This window comes from Engystomops pustulosus, chromosome 3 (genome assembly GCF_040894005.1).
Source record: "Engystomops pustulosus chromosome 3, aEngPut4.maternal, whole genome shotgun sequence".
Taxonomy (NCBI): Eukaryota; Metazoa; Chordata; class Amphibia; order Anura; family Leptodactylidae; genus Engystomops; species Engystomops pustulosus.
Window position 1 is genome coordinate 169,480,200 of NC_092413.1, and position 19,138 is coordinate 169,499,337.

The 19,138-nt window shown below is 39.8% G+C and overlaps 1 protein-coding gene across 4 annotated transcripts in view; it reads right to left on the bottom strand.

Annotated features, from left to right (window-relative positions):
* KCNAB1 (potassium voltage-gated channel subfamily A regulatory beta subunit 1) overlaps positions 1-19,138 on the bottom strand; it is a 234,298-nt gene that overhangs the window by 13,917 nt on the left and 201,243 nt on the right. For all 4 annotated transcript variants that reach the window (XM_072142948.1, XM_072142949.1, XM_072142950.1 and 1 more), the window contains exons 9-11: positions 5,431-5,516; positions 4,419-4,539; positions 1,892-1,986 (exon numbers count right to left, since the gene is read on the bottom strand). In XM_072142948.1, coding sequence (XP_071999049.1) covers positions 1,892-1,986; positions 4,419-4,539; positions 5,431-5,516 — 302 coding nt within the window. The remainder of the gene's footprint in view (positions 1-1,891; positions 1,987-4,418; positions 4,540-5,430; positions 5,517-19,138) is intronic.

The window sequence follows — 19,138 nt, forward strand, 5'->3', positions numbered from 1 at the left end:
CGAGACAGAGGCATATTTTGGAGAGTTCGACAAATCCTATTTTTTGGAGGGGTTAAAAAAATGGCAGAAATGCGGACTATGTTAAAAAATAAAAAACAAATTTTGGAAAAAATGGTGTCTTTATTTCTAACACGGGTACTTATTGAACCACCCTCGTATAGAAGGAAAGCAAGAAAGGATCTAGAAAAATGTGGAGAATTGATACAAAAAGGATATTGGAAAATTGTTTGACTATTGATTAGAAAAAAATAACTGGTTGGGGAACATCCCTTTAAGAAAATCTTTGTCTTGGTGTGGATTTGATACAGATTTTTGCTTCAAGGGGTATTCCCACAAAGACAAGTTTCTTAAATGTACTCAGGATAGCAAAATAACACATTCTCTAATTCACTGTTATAAGCAAAAATACAACATTTCTCAGATATAATTCCAATCTGTCTCTATCAGTCCTGGTGTACACAATTTCAGTTGCCCCTAGACACGACCCTGTAACTGCTGACTTAGGGTTGAGGAGACCATCTTGTTCTCCTGTCTGACTGTGCATGAGCTGTTGTCTCTCTGCCTCTAGCCCTTCCCCCTTGCATTTCCGGACAGAGCTCACTCTCTGATACACACAGACACTGACTTCCTGACGGCATCAGCAGGGAGAGGAGAACTACAAGCTAAAGACAGAAAAGTTTTGTCTGCCTATAAGAGGGAGAGGTGTAATAGTTCTGACAGTGTGTGTAGCTGACATGTGGCAAGAGCTGGAGAGTGGCATTGTGTGTAATATGCATCTCATGGATCTCATCTCTAATCTGTCTCATCTCTCATACTATGTGTCAGGTAATAGTAGAATGTTCAGAAGATAAATTAAAGTGTATATAAACCTGTACCCTGATAATCTAACCACATTCTCAGCTCACAGAACTAGAGGGATCATAATGGGGGTCATTTACTAAGGGCCCGATTCGCGTTTTCCCGACGTGTTACCTGAATATTTCCGATTTGCGCCGATTGTACCTGAATTGCCCCGGGATTTTGGCGCACGCGATCTGATTGTGGCGCATCGGCGCTGGCATGCATGCGACGGAAATGGGGGGGGGCGTGGCCGAACGAAAACCCGACGTATTCGGAAAAACCGCCGCATTTAATAACCGAAAATGTGTCGCTTGGCCAGCGCTTACCTTCACCTGGTCCAGCTAGGTGTATTCCGGCGCGTGCAGATGATTTTCAGCGCAGCAGCGCCACCTGGTGGACGGCGGAGGAACTACCTTCATAAATCCCGTCCGGACCCGAATCCTGTTCAGAGAACGCGCCGCTGGATCGCGAATGGGCCGGGTAAGTAAATGTGCCCCTATGTGTCTGCTTAGAGAGGCCCAGCCCACACCCTAGAATTTTTCACTGACCATCACTAAATGATAGGAACTAAAACAGCAATAAAACTGAGTAAAATTGTAAAGTAAAGGGTTAAAAATGATCTTTATTGTGTTACCATCACTAGGGGATTGAAATTTGAGAATTTTCCTTCATGGGCAAACCCCTTTAACAGTAAAGAAAAATGTGTGTAAATCTGCTAAAAAATACTACACATAACAAAGATCCACATAAAAAACATACATAGAAGCTTGTGTATTTGAGGCTGATTTACATGTGGATTTTCTGCATGACATTCCGCAATGTGTAAAGATAGCCTCACACCATCATTGACATCGCTGCCCAGGAGCCTAGTTCTCTGCAGTGAACCAGTTTTGAAATGGACGCTGTGGTCAAGAAGGTAAAGCAGGGAGATATCCTACATAGAACTGTAACACTGGCTCTGGCCAAGAGAAGTCAGTCGTGTAAGAGGACGGTGCCAGGTAACAGAGTTTGTATAAAGATAACACACATTTCATGCTGTAAAGATGATCACCTTTAATGAAGCTCTTGCAGTTTCTGGGACCCCGTTTTCATATTTTCCAGATATGATGCCACAAGCCAGTGGAGACCACGTCATTGCACCAACTCCTGCAAACAAGATGTTCAAAAGTCTTACAGTATGTTCACCACTAATAGCAGGTAAGATGCAAACAATATAATTTCCTTAAAAAAAATTTTTTTCCAAATTTCCTGCCGCTTTTTTTTTCAGTAAACCTGTGACGCTGTATTTTGCAGCAATTTATTTGTTTGCATAGAATTATTCTGTGTTTATCACTGATTTTGTGTGATAAAATATTTGCTTTTCCTTTATACTAAAAAATGCAATAAGATGCCATGGCCTACAATATGTGAGTGACCTACCATAGGTTCATTACCGTTTTATATTTTGTAATCTAGCACGTTGGTTTTTTAAATCAAATTCATTTTCTTCTCATGGTATATGTACTGGTGGTTTCGGTGTGTGTCACACAGGCCGGCCCATGACTTGTGTGCGTTCTGTTAGAGATTTTTAATACAGTATATCTCTTGTTTGTGCCGCTAATTTAATAACTGTTTATTTCATTTGCTACAACTTGGTGTGCCCCACAGATTTGTGCTTACTATTCTCTTGTGATTTTTATAATCACTGCTAGCACTCATCTTTGGGCCCTTATATTAGCAGTGCCTGTTCTGATGAGAGTTTGTAGTGACTTAAAGGGGCTGTCTTGCAAAAAATTTCAACAATAGAAATTATTCCACCTCCCGTGTATAAGAGCACTGAGGCGATCCTCCACTATTCGCCCTGACTGTGATGCTGAACACTACTTAAATAATCAAATAAACTCCACTTAATGGTTGTGTTTGGTCAAAGGGATTGTCCGGGAGTGGAAAAACATAGCTTCTTCCTTCCAAAAACAGCTCCATGTCGGACCATGGTAGTGCATTGCAACTTACCTCTATTAATTTATATACAGATGTGCTGCAATACTAGCACAAACCATAGTCATGTGTGCAGCTGTTATTGAAAGAAAGCAGCCATGTTTTTCATCTGCTGGACCCCTTTAATGGCACTGCTGGGACAAATCAGTAGATAGGGAGAAAGCACACTTACTATATTCCTGGCAGCGTATGCACGTAGAAGAAAGGATAGGCAAAAATAGTCTACAGTAGGAGAGAATACTAACAATCTCTGCATCAATGACTTTCAACAAGAGATCCCTCGTGGGCTGCAAAAATAAATAAATCTGGGAGTGACACTGTACTAAAATAAGCTGGTGAAGGCAGCAGCCTCCTGGATAAACAGGCCCAACATGTTATTCCTTCAGCAGACCAATATTCACATAAATGGAAAGTGAAGGCTGCATCCTGGTTAAAGGGATCCTGCACATCTATGTCTAAAGAGAAAACACTGTAGCACAACACAATTAAAGGTGCAGGGATGATTCTATTCATCCACTTGCATTGTTTTAACAAATATGATTCCCACTTGTGTTGTGCTGCCTCTTTTACTCCATATGTATTCCAGGTTTTGTCATTACTCACATTTCATAGCATGTATTTGAGGACAATTTACTGGAAGAAAGTGAGAAAACCTTGAAACAAGTAGCAGGTTGTCTGTGTCAGGGAGGTCAAAAAATGTTTCCATGTCAAAGGAGTCCATAGCCTTAACAATTAGCAAAAATATAGGAAGCAGAGAAATTGTCATACTTGGTGCTCACCCCAAAAAAATGGTGAAAAAGGAAACAAAAACAATAAAGCTGAGCCCCTTCAGGCACTATGACTATTCTCCCTCTTTCCTCCTGCTGGAATACAGAAGGAGACCCAGTCTGTTATCTGTCTTCTTTGTCATCCTGGACTAAGCAGACGCTTGTCTTTTTCTCTTCTGGTTCCTTCAGGATAACAGTTGTGTGCTGAGCTAAGGAGCTTCCTTTGAAATGTTGCCATAGATAAGAAGATAATACAGGCAATTCAATCCCGTATGTAGCCAGATTTATTTCACTATACATTTGGGGCAGTTTGATCCAAATGGAAATCAAAATCTTGAGATCTCTGCTTTACTTACCTCTCCGTTTACCTATTGTATTCCATACAATGGTTAAGTTAAGGTTGACCTTATTTTAAAGCATTTGTTTTATGGGATCCAATTACAATATAGATATAAATGTACCGTATGTAATATCCAATCCATTGTCGTATACAATAAATGCAGATTATATGATCACAACAGTTTTACATGTCTTTGTACAGTTAAAATAGTTGTGGCAGTTGTGATATCAGTAGCTGAATACAGACATTTTACATAATATGTTCTCATGGAGAAGTCTTATGAAATCTGCTACACGTCTCATGTGGACTAACACCTGGAGTTCTCTTCAGTCCTGTAGAAAAATCAATAATGCAGATGCGGCGGTAGTAAACTGTGTAGCCATGCATAACCATTACATAATAGAAACTAGATCTGATATGAATGAGCCTTCTAGGAAAACTGGATGCATCTTATGACATAATAAATCTAGGATTTTGGAAAGTAAATTAGATACCTATTTTGTGGTACAACTCAGGCAACTGCACTTCTACCTTCTCTCTTTGGAACAGGTGGTATTCTGCTTGTTCACAGACAGGAGGGATCATATTGAATTGTCGTGCTACAGAGTACGCTTCCTACAAACATATCATGATAAAATGAAGTTAATACATGCAGTACCGGGAAATATATAGCAATATGTCCAGAGAGAGAGAGAGAGAATATTCACTGAAATAACACAAAATTGCCATGTTTATTTATGTTGATGAATTCATAACATATTATGGGGCACATTTAGTTACAAGGTCACTCTGGTTTACCAAAAGTGCATGGTCCGTCTATAATGCTGTGTGCAGCGATTCACTAAGATCGTGCACAAAAAATCCTAAATGTGTCGCTTCCCCGTTCAGGTCCGTCAAAGTTCAGCATCGTTTTTGTGGTGCACCTTTAACATAGGGTGTACGACACAATTTTAAAGTTAAATACGATGGTTGGTCCGAATCGGTCAAACCGTCTATTTTGTGCGTGTATGGAAGCCAGCGCTGCTACGCCAGAAAAGGGTCGGGTGCGACACAATCGCAGCGCAGACACCGCTTAAATATCGTTTAAGCCATGAAGAATGTGCACAATCCGATAAAAGTGCACAGCGTGACCTTTAGTAAATGAGCCCCATTAACTGCTCAAGTCCGGAGTGTGACTTCAAAACAGTTACCCTGCCAATGAGGTAGCTCATTGCCCCCCTCCAACAACTTTCAAAACTTATTCCAGGCGCAGATCATTTGGCTCTAGTTCCCCAGATGCTAAGTTACATTGCATTTCAGGCTTCGCTAGAGTAAGAACAATTATGCATGCTTATTGTGACAGATCTAGCTCCACCACCCATTTCACTTTTTTCTTTAAGGCTGGTATTATAGTACATATATATATATATATATATATATATATATATATATATATATATATATATATGCATAAATATTGCTAATAATTGGTAGAACAATACAAATAAGAATATGTGTATACTGTACCATAATCTCCATGGCACTCCAGCGGGATGTCCCCCAGTACATCGCCATCCCTTGGTTAATTACGTAGGACATTGCTCTGACAATTTCTGGGAGACAAAACAAAATTTAAGATCAATATGAATGCAATACAATGGAGCACATTTACTTAGAATGTCAGAAACTGCACTAAAAGTGCAATGTCAGTGTATTTTGCTGTGTGCGGCGATTCACTAAGATTGTGCGCCATAAATCATGAATCTGTCGCTTCCCAGCATAGGTCCAACAGAGTTGACCATCTTTTTTATGGTGCACCTTTTACATACGGCATGCGTCACAATTTGCAAGTTAAATACGTTGGTCGGTCCGAATCAGTCACTGGAGGCCAGCGCAGCCGTGCCACAAAAGGGTTGCGGGCGACACAATATCTTTCGTCTTTCATACTTTGAATAGCAACACAACAAAAATTTCTAGCAAGTGTATATCTTTGCAACGATTGGCAGAAATTTCCTCCAAACAGTTTTAGTTTCCGTAGAGAGTGACTGCACCTCAATCCTGTCACATCTTCTTCTGGCATTGTGGGGATGAGATAGAGGCAAGTGTTAAAACATTCAGTGGTCTAGCTCAGCTGCCTCTCAGTCAGCTCATCTTCAACTATAAAACCACTTTAAGACTGGGATTAACTCTGCCTGATCTGAATTCTAGATGATTACCATCTGCTATGTTTTCTGACCATCCCATGCATTATGATTTTGTACTGTGCATCTAGTAGTGACTTCAGTTTGTACACAGACTATTCTCTAGACTAAAATTTAGCCTACTTTTTGTTTGAATTGGCTTGCTGGCCTGGACATTGGTTCCCTTCCTCATAGTTATCAGTGTAAAGAACATCACCAATTTGGGGGCTGTCTTCTATGGTGGTAGGCAGGGACATCATGGGTAGGGGTTGTATCATGGGTCACTCTCCATGTACTATCCCCCCTTGATTTGACATATCCAATTTACTTGCAATACCAGATAAAAATGCTGATGTTTTTCTCTAAGCTCATGCAGTCCATTTAAGTTTTTGTATTGACTATAGACAAAGCAAAAGCCAAATTTTCAAGAATTAATTTATTTTGCAAATCAGATTTTCATAAGCATATACTATTCTTCTTTCTCACAACTGATAATTTTTAATTACATTACTGATAACAATCATATTACCATTAAGAGAATAGAGTTAGGGGGGTCACAAAAGGCATAGAAGCTATTTTATAAGATCACTAGATGACCTGAAAAAGCCAGCATTATGACGTAAAATATTTATACTACAAGACCTGCATTGCAACATATTGGGGCACATTTACTTACCCGGCCCATTCGCGATCCAGCGGCGCGTTCTCTGCACAGGATTCGGGTCCGGCTGGGATTTAAGATGGTAGTTCCTCCGCCGTCCACCAGGTGGCGCTGCAGCGCCGAAAATAATCTTAACGCCCCGGAATGCACCATCCCATAGAAGGTGAAGGTGAGCGCTCCCCAAGCGACACATTTTCGGTTTTTAAATGCGGCGGTTTTTCCGAATACGGCGGGTTTTCGTTCGGCCACGCCCCCCCGATTTCTGTCGCGCGCATGCCGGCCCCGATGCGCCACAATCCGATCGCGTGCGCCAAAAACCCGGGGCAATTCATGTACAAGCGGCGCAAATCGGAAATATTCGGGTAACACGTCGGGAAAACGCGAATCGGGCCCTTAGTAAATGACCCCCATTGACTTCTGCAACCCCTCTGCACTTATTCATTTACATAGAAGAAAATCAATTGTTTTTTCGACCCTGCAGCTGCTGATTTGGACCCAAAGATTGAGCAATCACAGTAATTTGAATGTAAAAAGAAATCATTAATTGTCACAGATTTGAACATTAGGGGGCAGCATTGTTACAAGGACGACTGCAATTTGCCTTGGAGACCTTTGCAATATTTATTTGTTTGTTTTACTCATTTATTTGGACTTATTACAATAGGAATTGTGAGTTTATATTTTGTTTGAAAAGATTTTGAATTTACATGGGAAATAAATATTCAGTCTGTTTCATACAGCCAAAAGTCACTTATATATCATCATTTAGATGAATGTATTGGTTAGTTGTGTTCGGTTAAAGAACTCATAACGGCTATGAAAACACATAGGAGCACATTTACTTACAAAGTCATTCAAGTTCACTGAAAGTGCATTGTCTGTGTATCATGCTGGGTGTGACGATTTGCTAAGATCGTGCGCCTGAAATCATGAATTTGTTGCTTCCCCGCTCAGGTCCGACAGAGTTCACCATCTTTTTTTGTGGGGCCATACTTTCACTATACACTGCAATACAAGTGTATTGCAGTGTAAAGGCTTGAATAAGCGATTGGATGATCGCTTGTTCAAGCCAAGAAGTAGAAAATGTAAAAAAGTAAAAAAAAAAAGATGAAATCATTTTATTATATAATTAAATAAATAAATAAAATAAAAGTTCCATAATCTCCCCAGTTACACATAAAATGCAAATAAAGTATATAAAACACACGAAAAATTTACATATTTGGTATCACCGCGTCCGTACAATAAATCTAAATCAATCTTGAACCCGCTCGGTGAACGACGTAAAAAAAAAACTCGAAAAACTTCCCATAATATACAATTTTTCATCAAACACCAACCCAAAAAATGTTCTAAAAAGTGATCAAAAAAAGTTACGTTCCCTAATATGATACGACTGAAAAGAACAACTCTTTTCGCAAAAAATAAGTCCTCAACGAGGTCTGACAACAGAAAAATACAGAAGTTATGGCCCTAAAAAGTTGTCAATAGTAAAAACAATGCGATTTTCTCCAATATTGATTTTGCTCAGGAAAATTGAGTAAAGATAAGAAAAACTATATAAATTAGGTATCACCACAATCGTAGTGAACCAGAGAATAAAGATAAAATATTATTTTTATGTTACGGTGAGAGGGGGGAAAAAAAGTGCTAAAAATCCAAAATAAAAATTGATGATTTTGTTTGTGTCCCCCTTGAAATAGTTAATAAAATCTCATGAATAAGCTATAGACCCCCAAAATGAATTATCTATACATTGCATCTCATCCCATAAAAAATAAGCCCTCATATGTTTGCATTACCAAAAAAAATAAAAATGTAGAGGTTGTACAATGTGACAATACAAATCTGCTGTGAATGGCGCCTCCATTCATTCTATACTCGGCCGTGCGCCCGTACAGAAGTTTACCACCACATATGTGGTATCAGTACACTCGGGAGGAATTGGGCATCAAACGTTGCAGTGCGTTTCATCATTTAATTTAATTCTGAAACTGTCAGTTTGGCCTAAATGAATGTATTTTCCAAAAAGATTCCATAGTTTCTAAATCGCAGGTCCATATTGTTTTAACCCATGTGAAACACTTAAAGGGTTAATGGACTTAATAGAAGTTGTTTCACATACGTTGAGGGGTGAAGTTTCTATAGTGCGGTAATTTATGGGGTTTTACTATTATTTAGGCCTTTCAAAGTCACTTGGAAGCTGAGTTGTCCCTCAAAATGTGAGTTTTGGCAATTTTCATGAAAATGAGAAAAATCGCACCTAAAGTTCTGCGCCTCATAACATCCTAGAAAAATTAGAGGATGCATAAAATATCATCTCAACAGAACGAATCGCACAACTTATCAATTAAATTTTATAACTAACATGAAGTACAATGTATCACGAGAAAACATTCTCAAAATCACCCGGATATGATAAAGTGTTCCGAAGTTATAACCAATTATCGTGAGACATGTCAGATTTGAAAAATCGAGTCTGGTCATTGAGCTGAAAACTAGTGTCGGTGATAAGGGGTTAATTAAAAAATAATAAACACCATATATCTGTCCCTGTTCCCCAGCAGCTTTCTCTCTCTTCTTCCTCTGCTGTTGTAATGTGCAGTGAAGCCGGCAGACATAATGACATCATCACATTGCACCTGCCCGCCTCCACATACAGATACAGCAGCGGAACAGTAATGATGCTGAGAGCTGATGGCTCCCTGTAACAGATATGAGTAAACAGAGTCAAAGTCACAACACAGTGGGGACAGGAGGTGGAGTTGGTGGTTACTCATGGAGTCAGTGAGTGAATCAGGTAGAGCTAAAAGATGTTGGAGCCGACCAGTACACCAGTGGGCCAGCCGACCCTGGGTCCATGTCATCCAGCCTTGTGAGTAGCCCTGAGTTTAGGAACTAGATCGGCCATGAAGGGGCAGCTTGACTTTATGGGTTTTCTATTTGTGTACCATATTAATCAATTTATTAAATAACATGTTTATAATGTACTCTTTTTGTAAGAAATAGGAGAGAAAAATGATTTGCATGCCTCTGTTACTATTCCTGGTAATGAATAACCACTGTGTAACAACAGAATATTGGATTCTTCAGGCCAAGTACCCATGTGGTGTAATGTCAGTGAGTTATCAGGAGTAACCCACAGAATAGTTGATTTATATAAATCCTAATTACTTATGCTGCATAAAACCTGCAGCACGGAAGGAATTATTAGCCATCTCTCCTTCTGCTAAACTAAAAGATTATATTCTTTATCAGAACTCCTGTGTAAAACTTACTCAATAACAAATCTGGTTATCTCAAATATATAGTAACTTCTATGTGAGAAGCTTACATGTAATAGTCACACCGGATAAGTGGTTTAAAGCAACACTTAAGCTTAATGGCCATTAGAGATATGCAGTGTTGGACTGGCCCACCAGAGTACCAGAGGATCCTCCGGTGGGCCCAGGCTCTAAACCAGTACTGGACCCCAGAGGTACAGCAGAATAACACCTAATTTGGAGTCTGTTTTCTAGAAGCTGATGAAAGGTGGGCCCAAGGCACCCCAGTCCGACGCTGGAGATATGTATTTACTAACCAGGGACACTTACTCATAGATCCAGGCACCGTGACTGTGGTAATCTTCATGTATTTGTTACCCATGGATTCCTTCTTTCTAAAGTCAACTTTGAAAAATTATACTAATGAGCCAGAAGGGCTCTGGGGTACATAATTAGAGCCTGTCCATTCTGAAGCTTTACAGGCTGTTACACTGTGCAGGTACACTTCTTTCCTCCCACTGTACATGATTACAGACGGCAGTGGGTGGGAGGGGAGATGTGCTTCTGCACAGTGTAACAGCCTGAGAATATACAGACCATAATTGTGATTTTATTTTTATTTTAAAATATTCTGCTGTGCAATCCTGAATAAATCATGGTTTATGAGACAATATTATAATGTATATGATTATATATACAGCATTAGCTTTATATACAGAATTCTTTTGCCTGCCGCCTGCCTGTCGTTATTCTTGCCCCCTGTCTTGTCTCAGCGATGACGAACAATGCCATCTATTTCTGTGTAAACTGTCAGAAGGGCGGCATCATTCTTATAAATTTATAATTGCAAACATCAAAGAAGCAAATGTATGCACAAGTGGCAAAGAAGATTAAGAAGAGTGACTAAATTCCTGCCTGGGTTGTGTTTGGGCTTTCATCACACAGACTCTGGAAGCTACCAAGAAGACGGATCGCTTGCTACTTAGCAGATGGCCTCATCCATTTGACATATATTTGTGAGGCAGAGCTTTTCTTTTATGAAGGATGAGGATGAACTGAATTTAAACATTATGGCATCAGGCAGAAAGAATTGCTTTGTCCCATATAAAAGTACTAGTCAGTGGTCTCCAAGAAACTGTGATTTGTCCACTAGTGTGGACAACCAAAGACTTGCCTACATGTAGTGCCCCCCTTCATAGCAAATTAAATGTGCTCAAGATTTGCAATCAAGACCTAAATATGTCCATATAGAAGTGAGAGACAAGATAGAGGAGCACAAGGTTTGGAAATTATATTTGCTTTTCTTACAATTTTGTGTTTTTTTATAGTAAAAATTATAGGGAAAATGACACCATAAAGCACTGCCAACCCATACCAAAATATTTTGGGGGAATGAGCTCTCGCATGAATTTCATCAACTGCTAGCTGCTATCTAAGGTTATTCAAAGATATGTTTCCACGTTCAGGTTTTGGACGCCACACAAAAGGATTGTATCATAAAGTGAGAGACAGATGTTACTTCCTTTGGAGTCAACTTCTGATTTTGTCTTCAAAACGTACATTAAAAACTCAGACGCCTGCATGGTACCCCAGCTGGATTCAATGACGTGCTCTGAGTGCCAGAGAAGCTGGCAAGTGCACCCTGATTTACTGCACATGCACCAGAACCTAGAATGCATGTTGCATCGGAGAGACTTCAGTAAAGCCGGGCAGGTACACCTCTAAAAGCAGAGACATCATACACTGTGGAGGGGGTGCGTTCAGGTGGGGAAGTCTTGTCTTTGACTGAATGGTTTATCTCCTCACCTTTGAGAATTTATGACACTCATTGTCATGTGGATGAAAAGTTCAAATTGTTTATGTTAGAACAACAATGGACAATATCAAGGAGATAGCAGATTACTTCAGTAAACCAACACCAGTACCTTAGAATAGAATTTTTTTAATAAATATTCCTGTTTCTACCCCTATAAAGAGAGTTTATTTTACCAGAATATAAAGACTCTACATTATTTTTCCTATTTGATTAAGGCCATACAAACAAGTTTTTTGGTCCCTCAGCTCAAAATAATGTTCTAATAAGTGATAAAAAATAACAACAGGTATCTCAGAATTGCTAACAAGGTAAAAACTAAAGACAAGAACTTTTTTCTTGTCTTTTTTCTCATTCCCAGATAGAGTTAATAAAGTTAAGTGAATAATTTATTGGCATTACAAAAAAGACAAAAAAAAATTGGCATTAAAAAAAATGCCCATTTATGGAAAATAACATTACCGTGAAAAACTAGAAAAAAAAAAGCCAAAAGTGTAGTGAAGGCCAAAAGTCTCTGTGCCATGATGGGTAAAGAGACAATTCATGTGGCTTTGTATAGTTTTGGGAACAAAGACCATCACATGATGGCTGCATTTTCTGGATCACCTGCCTCTTGGCTGTACTCAACTCATTGTATTGTTGTTATACTATTCAAATATCCTGGATTAAGCAAAATATTCCCAGATATTCGGGTTTGTCCCACAGACCCAGGTGGCAGGAGATGTCACCTGGGCTTGAACTCCAAAGGACTCATATAAAATTGAATGCAATGGTGATGCAGGGAGCCATCGGCTCTCCCTGAGTCTCTGCTGCTTCTGTGTGCAGCAGAGACTTCAAAGCCGAGCACAGCTGTGAAAGAGAAGATAGAAGAAGAAAGCTATAGGGGAATGAAAATGAAGAAAGGCGACTATCTTATTCTTACTTTTCTTCTTATGGTAAAAAGGGAGATCTAATTTTCTGGACTACCAGAATGGGGCCATTTTTGATGGGGGTGCAATAAGAAAGGAGGCATAAAACGGCGGATACAGACAAGGAAGCGTAAAGACTGGGGGGCCAATCTAAGGGGGGCTGCAAAAATGGGGTCATTTTAAATGAGCGCCAACAGTAAACAATATAACAATCCTTTGTCCCACACATCGTGTAATGATGCTGTGCTGTGTGATGTGTGCATGGGCTAATGAAATGAGCAATAAATACGGGGGGCATAATGATGATCCTTTGAGACAATACCTGCTAAATCTATAGATTCTACAGCCATGTATGAATTGAGCGCACATGGTTTACATCACATGCCTGCTGTTTGTTCTCAAGCATGCCTTGTGTAAAGCAGAGTACTGTACAATGTGTGATATCCCCCACTGCTCTTGGTTTCCTGATCTCCACATGGGCCTGGCTGATTTTAGGCAGAATAATACAAGACCTTTCGTCAGCCAAGCCACACAGCCAGAGAAGGTAAGATATCCTTGTGTGAACAGGTTTTGTAGCTGTCAGTCATGCTTTGCTAAGAACTGTGAGCTGAGAGATGTAATAAATCCTGTGTTGATCCCTGGCCAATTGATTCTTCTGGCTATTCCTGTTATCATGTCTGTTCATATTATCACATTACTGCTAACTGTGAAGGCCTGTGCTCGGAGACCTGCAATCATTCACAACTGTACTCACAAAGTATTCATCTATATAAAATATACTGACCCGTCACAGTAAGGCCTCCACGCAATAAGTCTCAGTAGAAGGCTAAAGTTTTAGACACTAGGTAGGGTGCAGAAGTGAATCATATGTAGGATCTCCAAACTTTTTTGATTCTAATAATATGTTCAAAAAGGATGATAAAAGGACATTACAAAGATCACAGATCGATAAGCGTGGCCCACACCAATTACCGGTAGATCATTTTTCTTTTTTTACTTTACTTTGATTAATATTTAACATATAAAGCCTTTTCAATAATATATGCACATTTTGTATCTTATATAAGAAACAGATCAAAAAAGCAGGATGTTTCAATCATCCCATCAAGTTAGTTCTGATCTAGAAATGAAGGAATAAAAAATTCCTTCTGATCCTCCTTAAAAGAGTTCAGCTGTGTTTAATTAAAATAATTGGACTTGATTAGGAAAGGCACACAACTCTCTATATAAGACAGCTCACAGTGTATGTCAGAGAACATAAGAATCATGAGGTCTAAGGAACTGCCCAAGGAGCTCAGAGAGCTCATAATATTTCTAACAGCCATCCATAATAGCCTCCATTGTAATACAAAATTTGGTAAGTTATTATGAAGATCACAAACATCTTTGAGGGCTATGTGACTTTATTCTAGTGGGCGTGCCTTACTACCATTTCTGCAGCAGAAGGGCCGCAGTATTTTTGTATGTCTTGAACGCAGCACAGCTTTTGGTATGAACTACCTGATCCTAATCAGGATAGGATTTCCTTCAACATCACCCTCCTTGGCCCAACCCAAATGTTTAAACAGTGTCCACTGTTTAGCCATTTAAGTGCCACCGGCAACTGTGAGACAATTGAGGTAGCAAGTTTTTTTCTGTACACTTTAATTCACTGATGCTAAGCCTTTAAATAGATGAAAAGGATTTCAAAACAAAAGGAAAGGCAGAACCAGAATTTGAATAAATTGATGTAATGTTGGCATCTCATTGTCACACTTATTCTGTGCTGGGGAAGGATGTGCCCTTACAGCTTCAAACCTCTCTACACAGTATCTTTGCACATTCTTAGTGGGTGGGCATTTTTACCTTTTGTAAAACAAATGATCCGCAATATTGAGCTGTGTCTATATAATTTATTTAGCCTAGATCTAACGTTGTCTGCTCATCCTTCCTCTTCTCCTAGTCATACATCAACCCCCAATGGCGCAGGCTCGTACTCCCTTCCATAACCATCCAGGTAAACACAAATATACATTGCTTATAAATGTAGAGTGGGGGCATGATATGACAAATATCATTGCAGTTAAATATGTAGCCACACATATAAAATTATAATGGTGATTTTACTTCTCCTTATAGACACTATCTGATCCTATCAGCAACATCTCCACTATACTTATAGAGCAGAAAACACTGATATCTGATAAGTTCTCCCAGAAGTGAGGAGAAGTGGAATAGTCAGCATTGTAACTGGCCTGATAATGCTGATATGGCGCTTTTCTAAATTCCCAGGGCTGTAGTAAACTAGTTGGGGTGATGCATAGTAAGCAATTGCTTGTTTTTTCCATCTGCAGAAGCCACAAGCTGGTTCAGTGGTGTTTGTAGCATTGTGCATCCTACTAAAGTAACTCTGCCAATATATCTGGATGTGTTTGTTTGCACATTCCCGGAATATGTCTATAAAGTTGTTCCTTCCTTTGTATCTTAGAAATGATCTGAAAATTCATGTCACGATAATTGTATTTGCTCCTAAAGAGATAAAGAAGCCCTCACTAAGCCGCCCCTGACGCAGCGGTCCTCTAGCATTTAGGAATACTAATGCCACATTTGTCATCCGTTCAGCCAAAAGATTAATGTGTAAGCATTTGGGTGGATGACACAAGTTATCAGTTTCAATTTGTCCCCTTCAGCGCACATGCACAAAAAAGGATTGGAATGCTGCTCACTACTTGGCGTTTTCTCGCTTACGAGTTCTGTCTGACAGCAGAGAGCCTGGGATGTTATGGATTGTGTGATATAAAGCAACTCGAGCAGCCCCACACCAACCCACATACTGCACAAATGAGAAGCTGCTGCTTAACACAAATCAGGTCTCAACATTCTGCTCCGTTTTACTCCAATCTACAGCTAAGGTCTTTATCATTCCATAAATCAGTCGCAAGGAGATTTTAGAAAAAGTTTAACATCTACTTTAAATGAAGGGTCAAAGTTAGAAGCCAATGGAGAAGGAGTAGAAACAGGTTCTCAATATGTTCAATAGGTTAAATAAGTTCTCAGTATTACGCAGGGCCCTGGTCACTGGGCTCCTGGGATATGTATAGCTTTGCTTCAGAATGGTGTGTAATACATTCAGCGTATAAGACTATATACAGTGCAGATCTGCTATCTGCTAATGCTGCATTGCAGTAAACGATTCCTGAACAAGACGAACTGAAGCATGTTGTCAGAGTTTCAATACCAACCCTAATGGCACCACCTTGCATAATTACTTGCACTAAAAGGATGACTTATTCATGCGCTCAATTTCCCTCCGTTTCCCAGTCTCTAAGTAATTTTGTCTTGTGTTGACATATGAATGCAATTGTCAAGTATGGGCTGAAAGTGGTCACTGGGGCATCAAAGGCTTTAGTTAGGGGCCCTGCGACAGCTCTCAGAAAAGTGGGCCTGACCTCTCTCTCTCTATATATATGTAGTGACGGTATTTAATATTCCATGCCGTGTACCGTAATATTGTTAAAAAAAAAATGGATTTGCACCATTTTCTTGTGCGCTTGGTTTTTATGACTTTCACTGTGCTCCCAAAATGAAACATCTTATTTATTCTTTGGGTCAGTATGATCACAAGGACACTAATTTTATATAGGTTTTTAACCCCTTCCCGACATTTGACGTAGTATTACTGCATGACGGGACGTAGTAATATGTAATATGTAGCGATCCTCTTTCTTCAGAGGAAGTGCAGAGTTTTCGGACACAAAAGTGGCACCGACACTTTATAAACACATGTGCAAGCGCCAAAGACATTGGGGCTTATTTACTAAGGTCCTGTGGCCGCATTTCCGTCGGGTTTTCCAATGTTTCCGGGGATCGTGCCAGGGATTGCGTTGCATGCGATGGGATTGTGTCGCAATTGCGCCGGCTTTCACTTGACGGGGGGTGGGACGATGTTCGATCCGAGGGATTCGGACTACGTGCAGGATTTAAGTCTAATTGTGTTGCAAGCCATGCATTCACATACACCGGGAAGAAGAAGGTGAACTCCAGCGGACCTGAGCAGGGAAGCGACACATGCAGGATCTCGGGCGCACAATCTTGTTGAATTGCAGAAGACTTCATCCTCGTCGGACAACGCACCTTTACTAAAAACAGTGCAAAATGCGCTGTTTGCTTGAGTGCGCCAGATTCAGGAATTGTGGCGGCCGTTCTTCCTGAATCTGGCACCCTCTGCACTGCTCCAACAGAGTGCAAGATATTTTATGTGCACCCTTTTGTCAGACTATAGTGTACACGTGCAAGCCGTTTCCACATGAAAGAACCTTACAGCCTTACAGTACAATTATGAGAGCTGTGTCTTGTAACAAGCCATGTAGCTTCCATTGCGTGAACAAGACAAACCTACTGGAGGTAATCAATAAAGGTTCATGTCAGCTGCAAGGAACTGCAACAGAAAATTGGATGCGTTTTCATTAGTTAGTGAGTGACCCTTCTCTTGACCTTGTAGAGTCTTCAGATGCTGACCGGCTCCTGGATTGGGGAGCTCTTGCTGCTGTCTATGTCAGTCACTTTGGGATAGAGATGACATTTTGGGGTCCCCAAGCAGTTAAGTTAGTATGCTATTATTATGATACTTTGCATCTTCCCTGCTCTGCAATATACTTTAATTCCCTTATCCTCCAAAAATGCTTATGTTTTCAAGCTTCTCATAGTCCAAGAACCTGACAGGTTACTGGTGAGTGTATTCTCTGTATACTGCTGTACTGTCCCATTCATCTAAATGACATATTATAATTAAAGATGTAAAGCTGGAAACTATTCTTTTACAGTTATCTCTGTTTATGGAGACACTGTTCCCTCTCTTTGTCTTATCTGCTTTTTGTGTACCTCACTGTCCCTGTATACCAGACTTCATCAATCACAGCTCCTGGTGTCTAGTCATCCATCCTTAGAGATATCATAATGCATTCCCATATTTACATGGCAAGGGGTCACTAGAAAATAGCGAAACACGGATAGAAAAATTATCAAACATAAAGGAAAACGGATAAGTGTTTGCACATACTAAAAAGTATAGGGTATTATGGGAAAAATACTAATACTGTATAATATTTGCAGATGTATATTGCTGTTAGTGCTCTGGACAGATTTTCTATCATTACGCTACATTTTGATTGGCTTTATTTTATAGCAGATTTGTGACATTTGACGCTATGCCCCTTTCCCAATTGAAAGAAAAATTAATAAGGTGCTCCACAGCATATAGGCTTACCCTTGTTGCAAAAAAGACACAATTGTGGTGCATGCAGTGTGGTACAGTTTTCTGTCGGACTTTGCATGTTCTTTTAAGTGCAAACTGCTTGCACAGGTATTTATACGTGTTGCACACAACGCTTTTGTTGCGAGGTTGCACTAGGCACCATCCAACACAAATTAGGGGGTGTTCCGGTGCTAAGTCGGACGGTGTTCCAAATGAAACATGTAAAGTCCAACAGAATTGTGTTGCATGCCCCATGTTAAAGGAAACCTACCATTTGCTTTTATGCATTATGAACATACCTTGAGAATGCTGTAGCTACACTGATGCAGAATCATATCTTGTTTAATCCCTGAACTAAGTGGTTTTTCCTGAAAAAACTATTATTAAATTATAATAATGAGTCTCTGTCACTCCTGTAGCTGTCCCAACACACTCTTCACCCCAATTATGCCCTGCTCCAGCCTTGTCCCGCTCAGCATAAGTCGAGAATACGTCATCACTGTGTTGTCCCTGACAGGCAGAAGTAATCAATGGCTGCACCATCCCCCAGCTGCTGTGTATGAGTCATCCAGCTCAACCATTAGTCCTTGCTGGGCAGTTGAGGCAGCTCTTTTATGTACAGAAACAAGTCTGCACCCAGCTTTTCCAAGTTCCTGAATTTTATAATAGTTTTTTGAGCAAAAACACTCAGATCAGGGACTAAACAAGATATGTTTCTGCATCAGTGTAACTACAGCATTCTCAATGTATGTTTGGTTTACAATGCATAAAAACAAATAGTAGATTCAATTTTAAGGTGCACCAGTGGTGCACTCTGTCGCAGAGGTGCTGGGGCGCCAGATTAATGACTAACGTGTTCCAGAAATCCTGAATCACACAGGTAAACTGCAAATAGTACAGACTGCAGTTCTTCGTTAATGTGCTCCAGTATTTACATTATATGTAGGTTTATTATCACAGCAACATGTCAAAAATATGCTGCCACTATATAGGAGGGCATTGTATATAATAATTCTAAGGTTCGTGAAGAAAATGATACAATCCAGGGTGACAGTACATTTATTCGGGAGGAGGCACTGTATATAATCTAATAATTCATTATTATATAATACTGAATTATTATATTTATATCATATTATATTTAGTAGCACAGTTTAAGACAATATATTGAATGAGG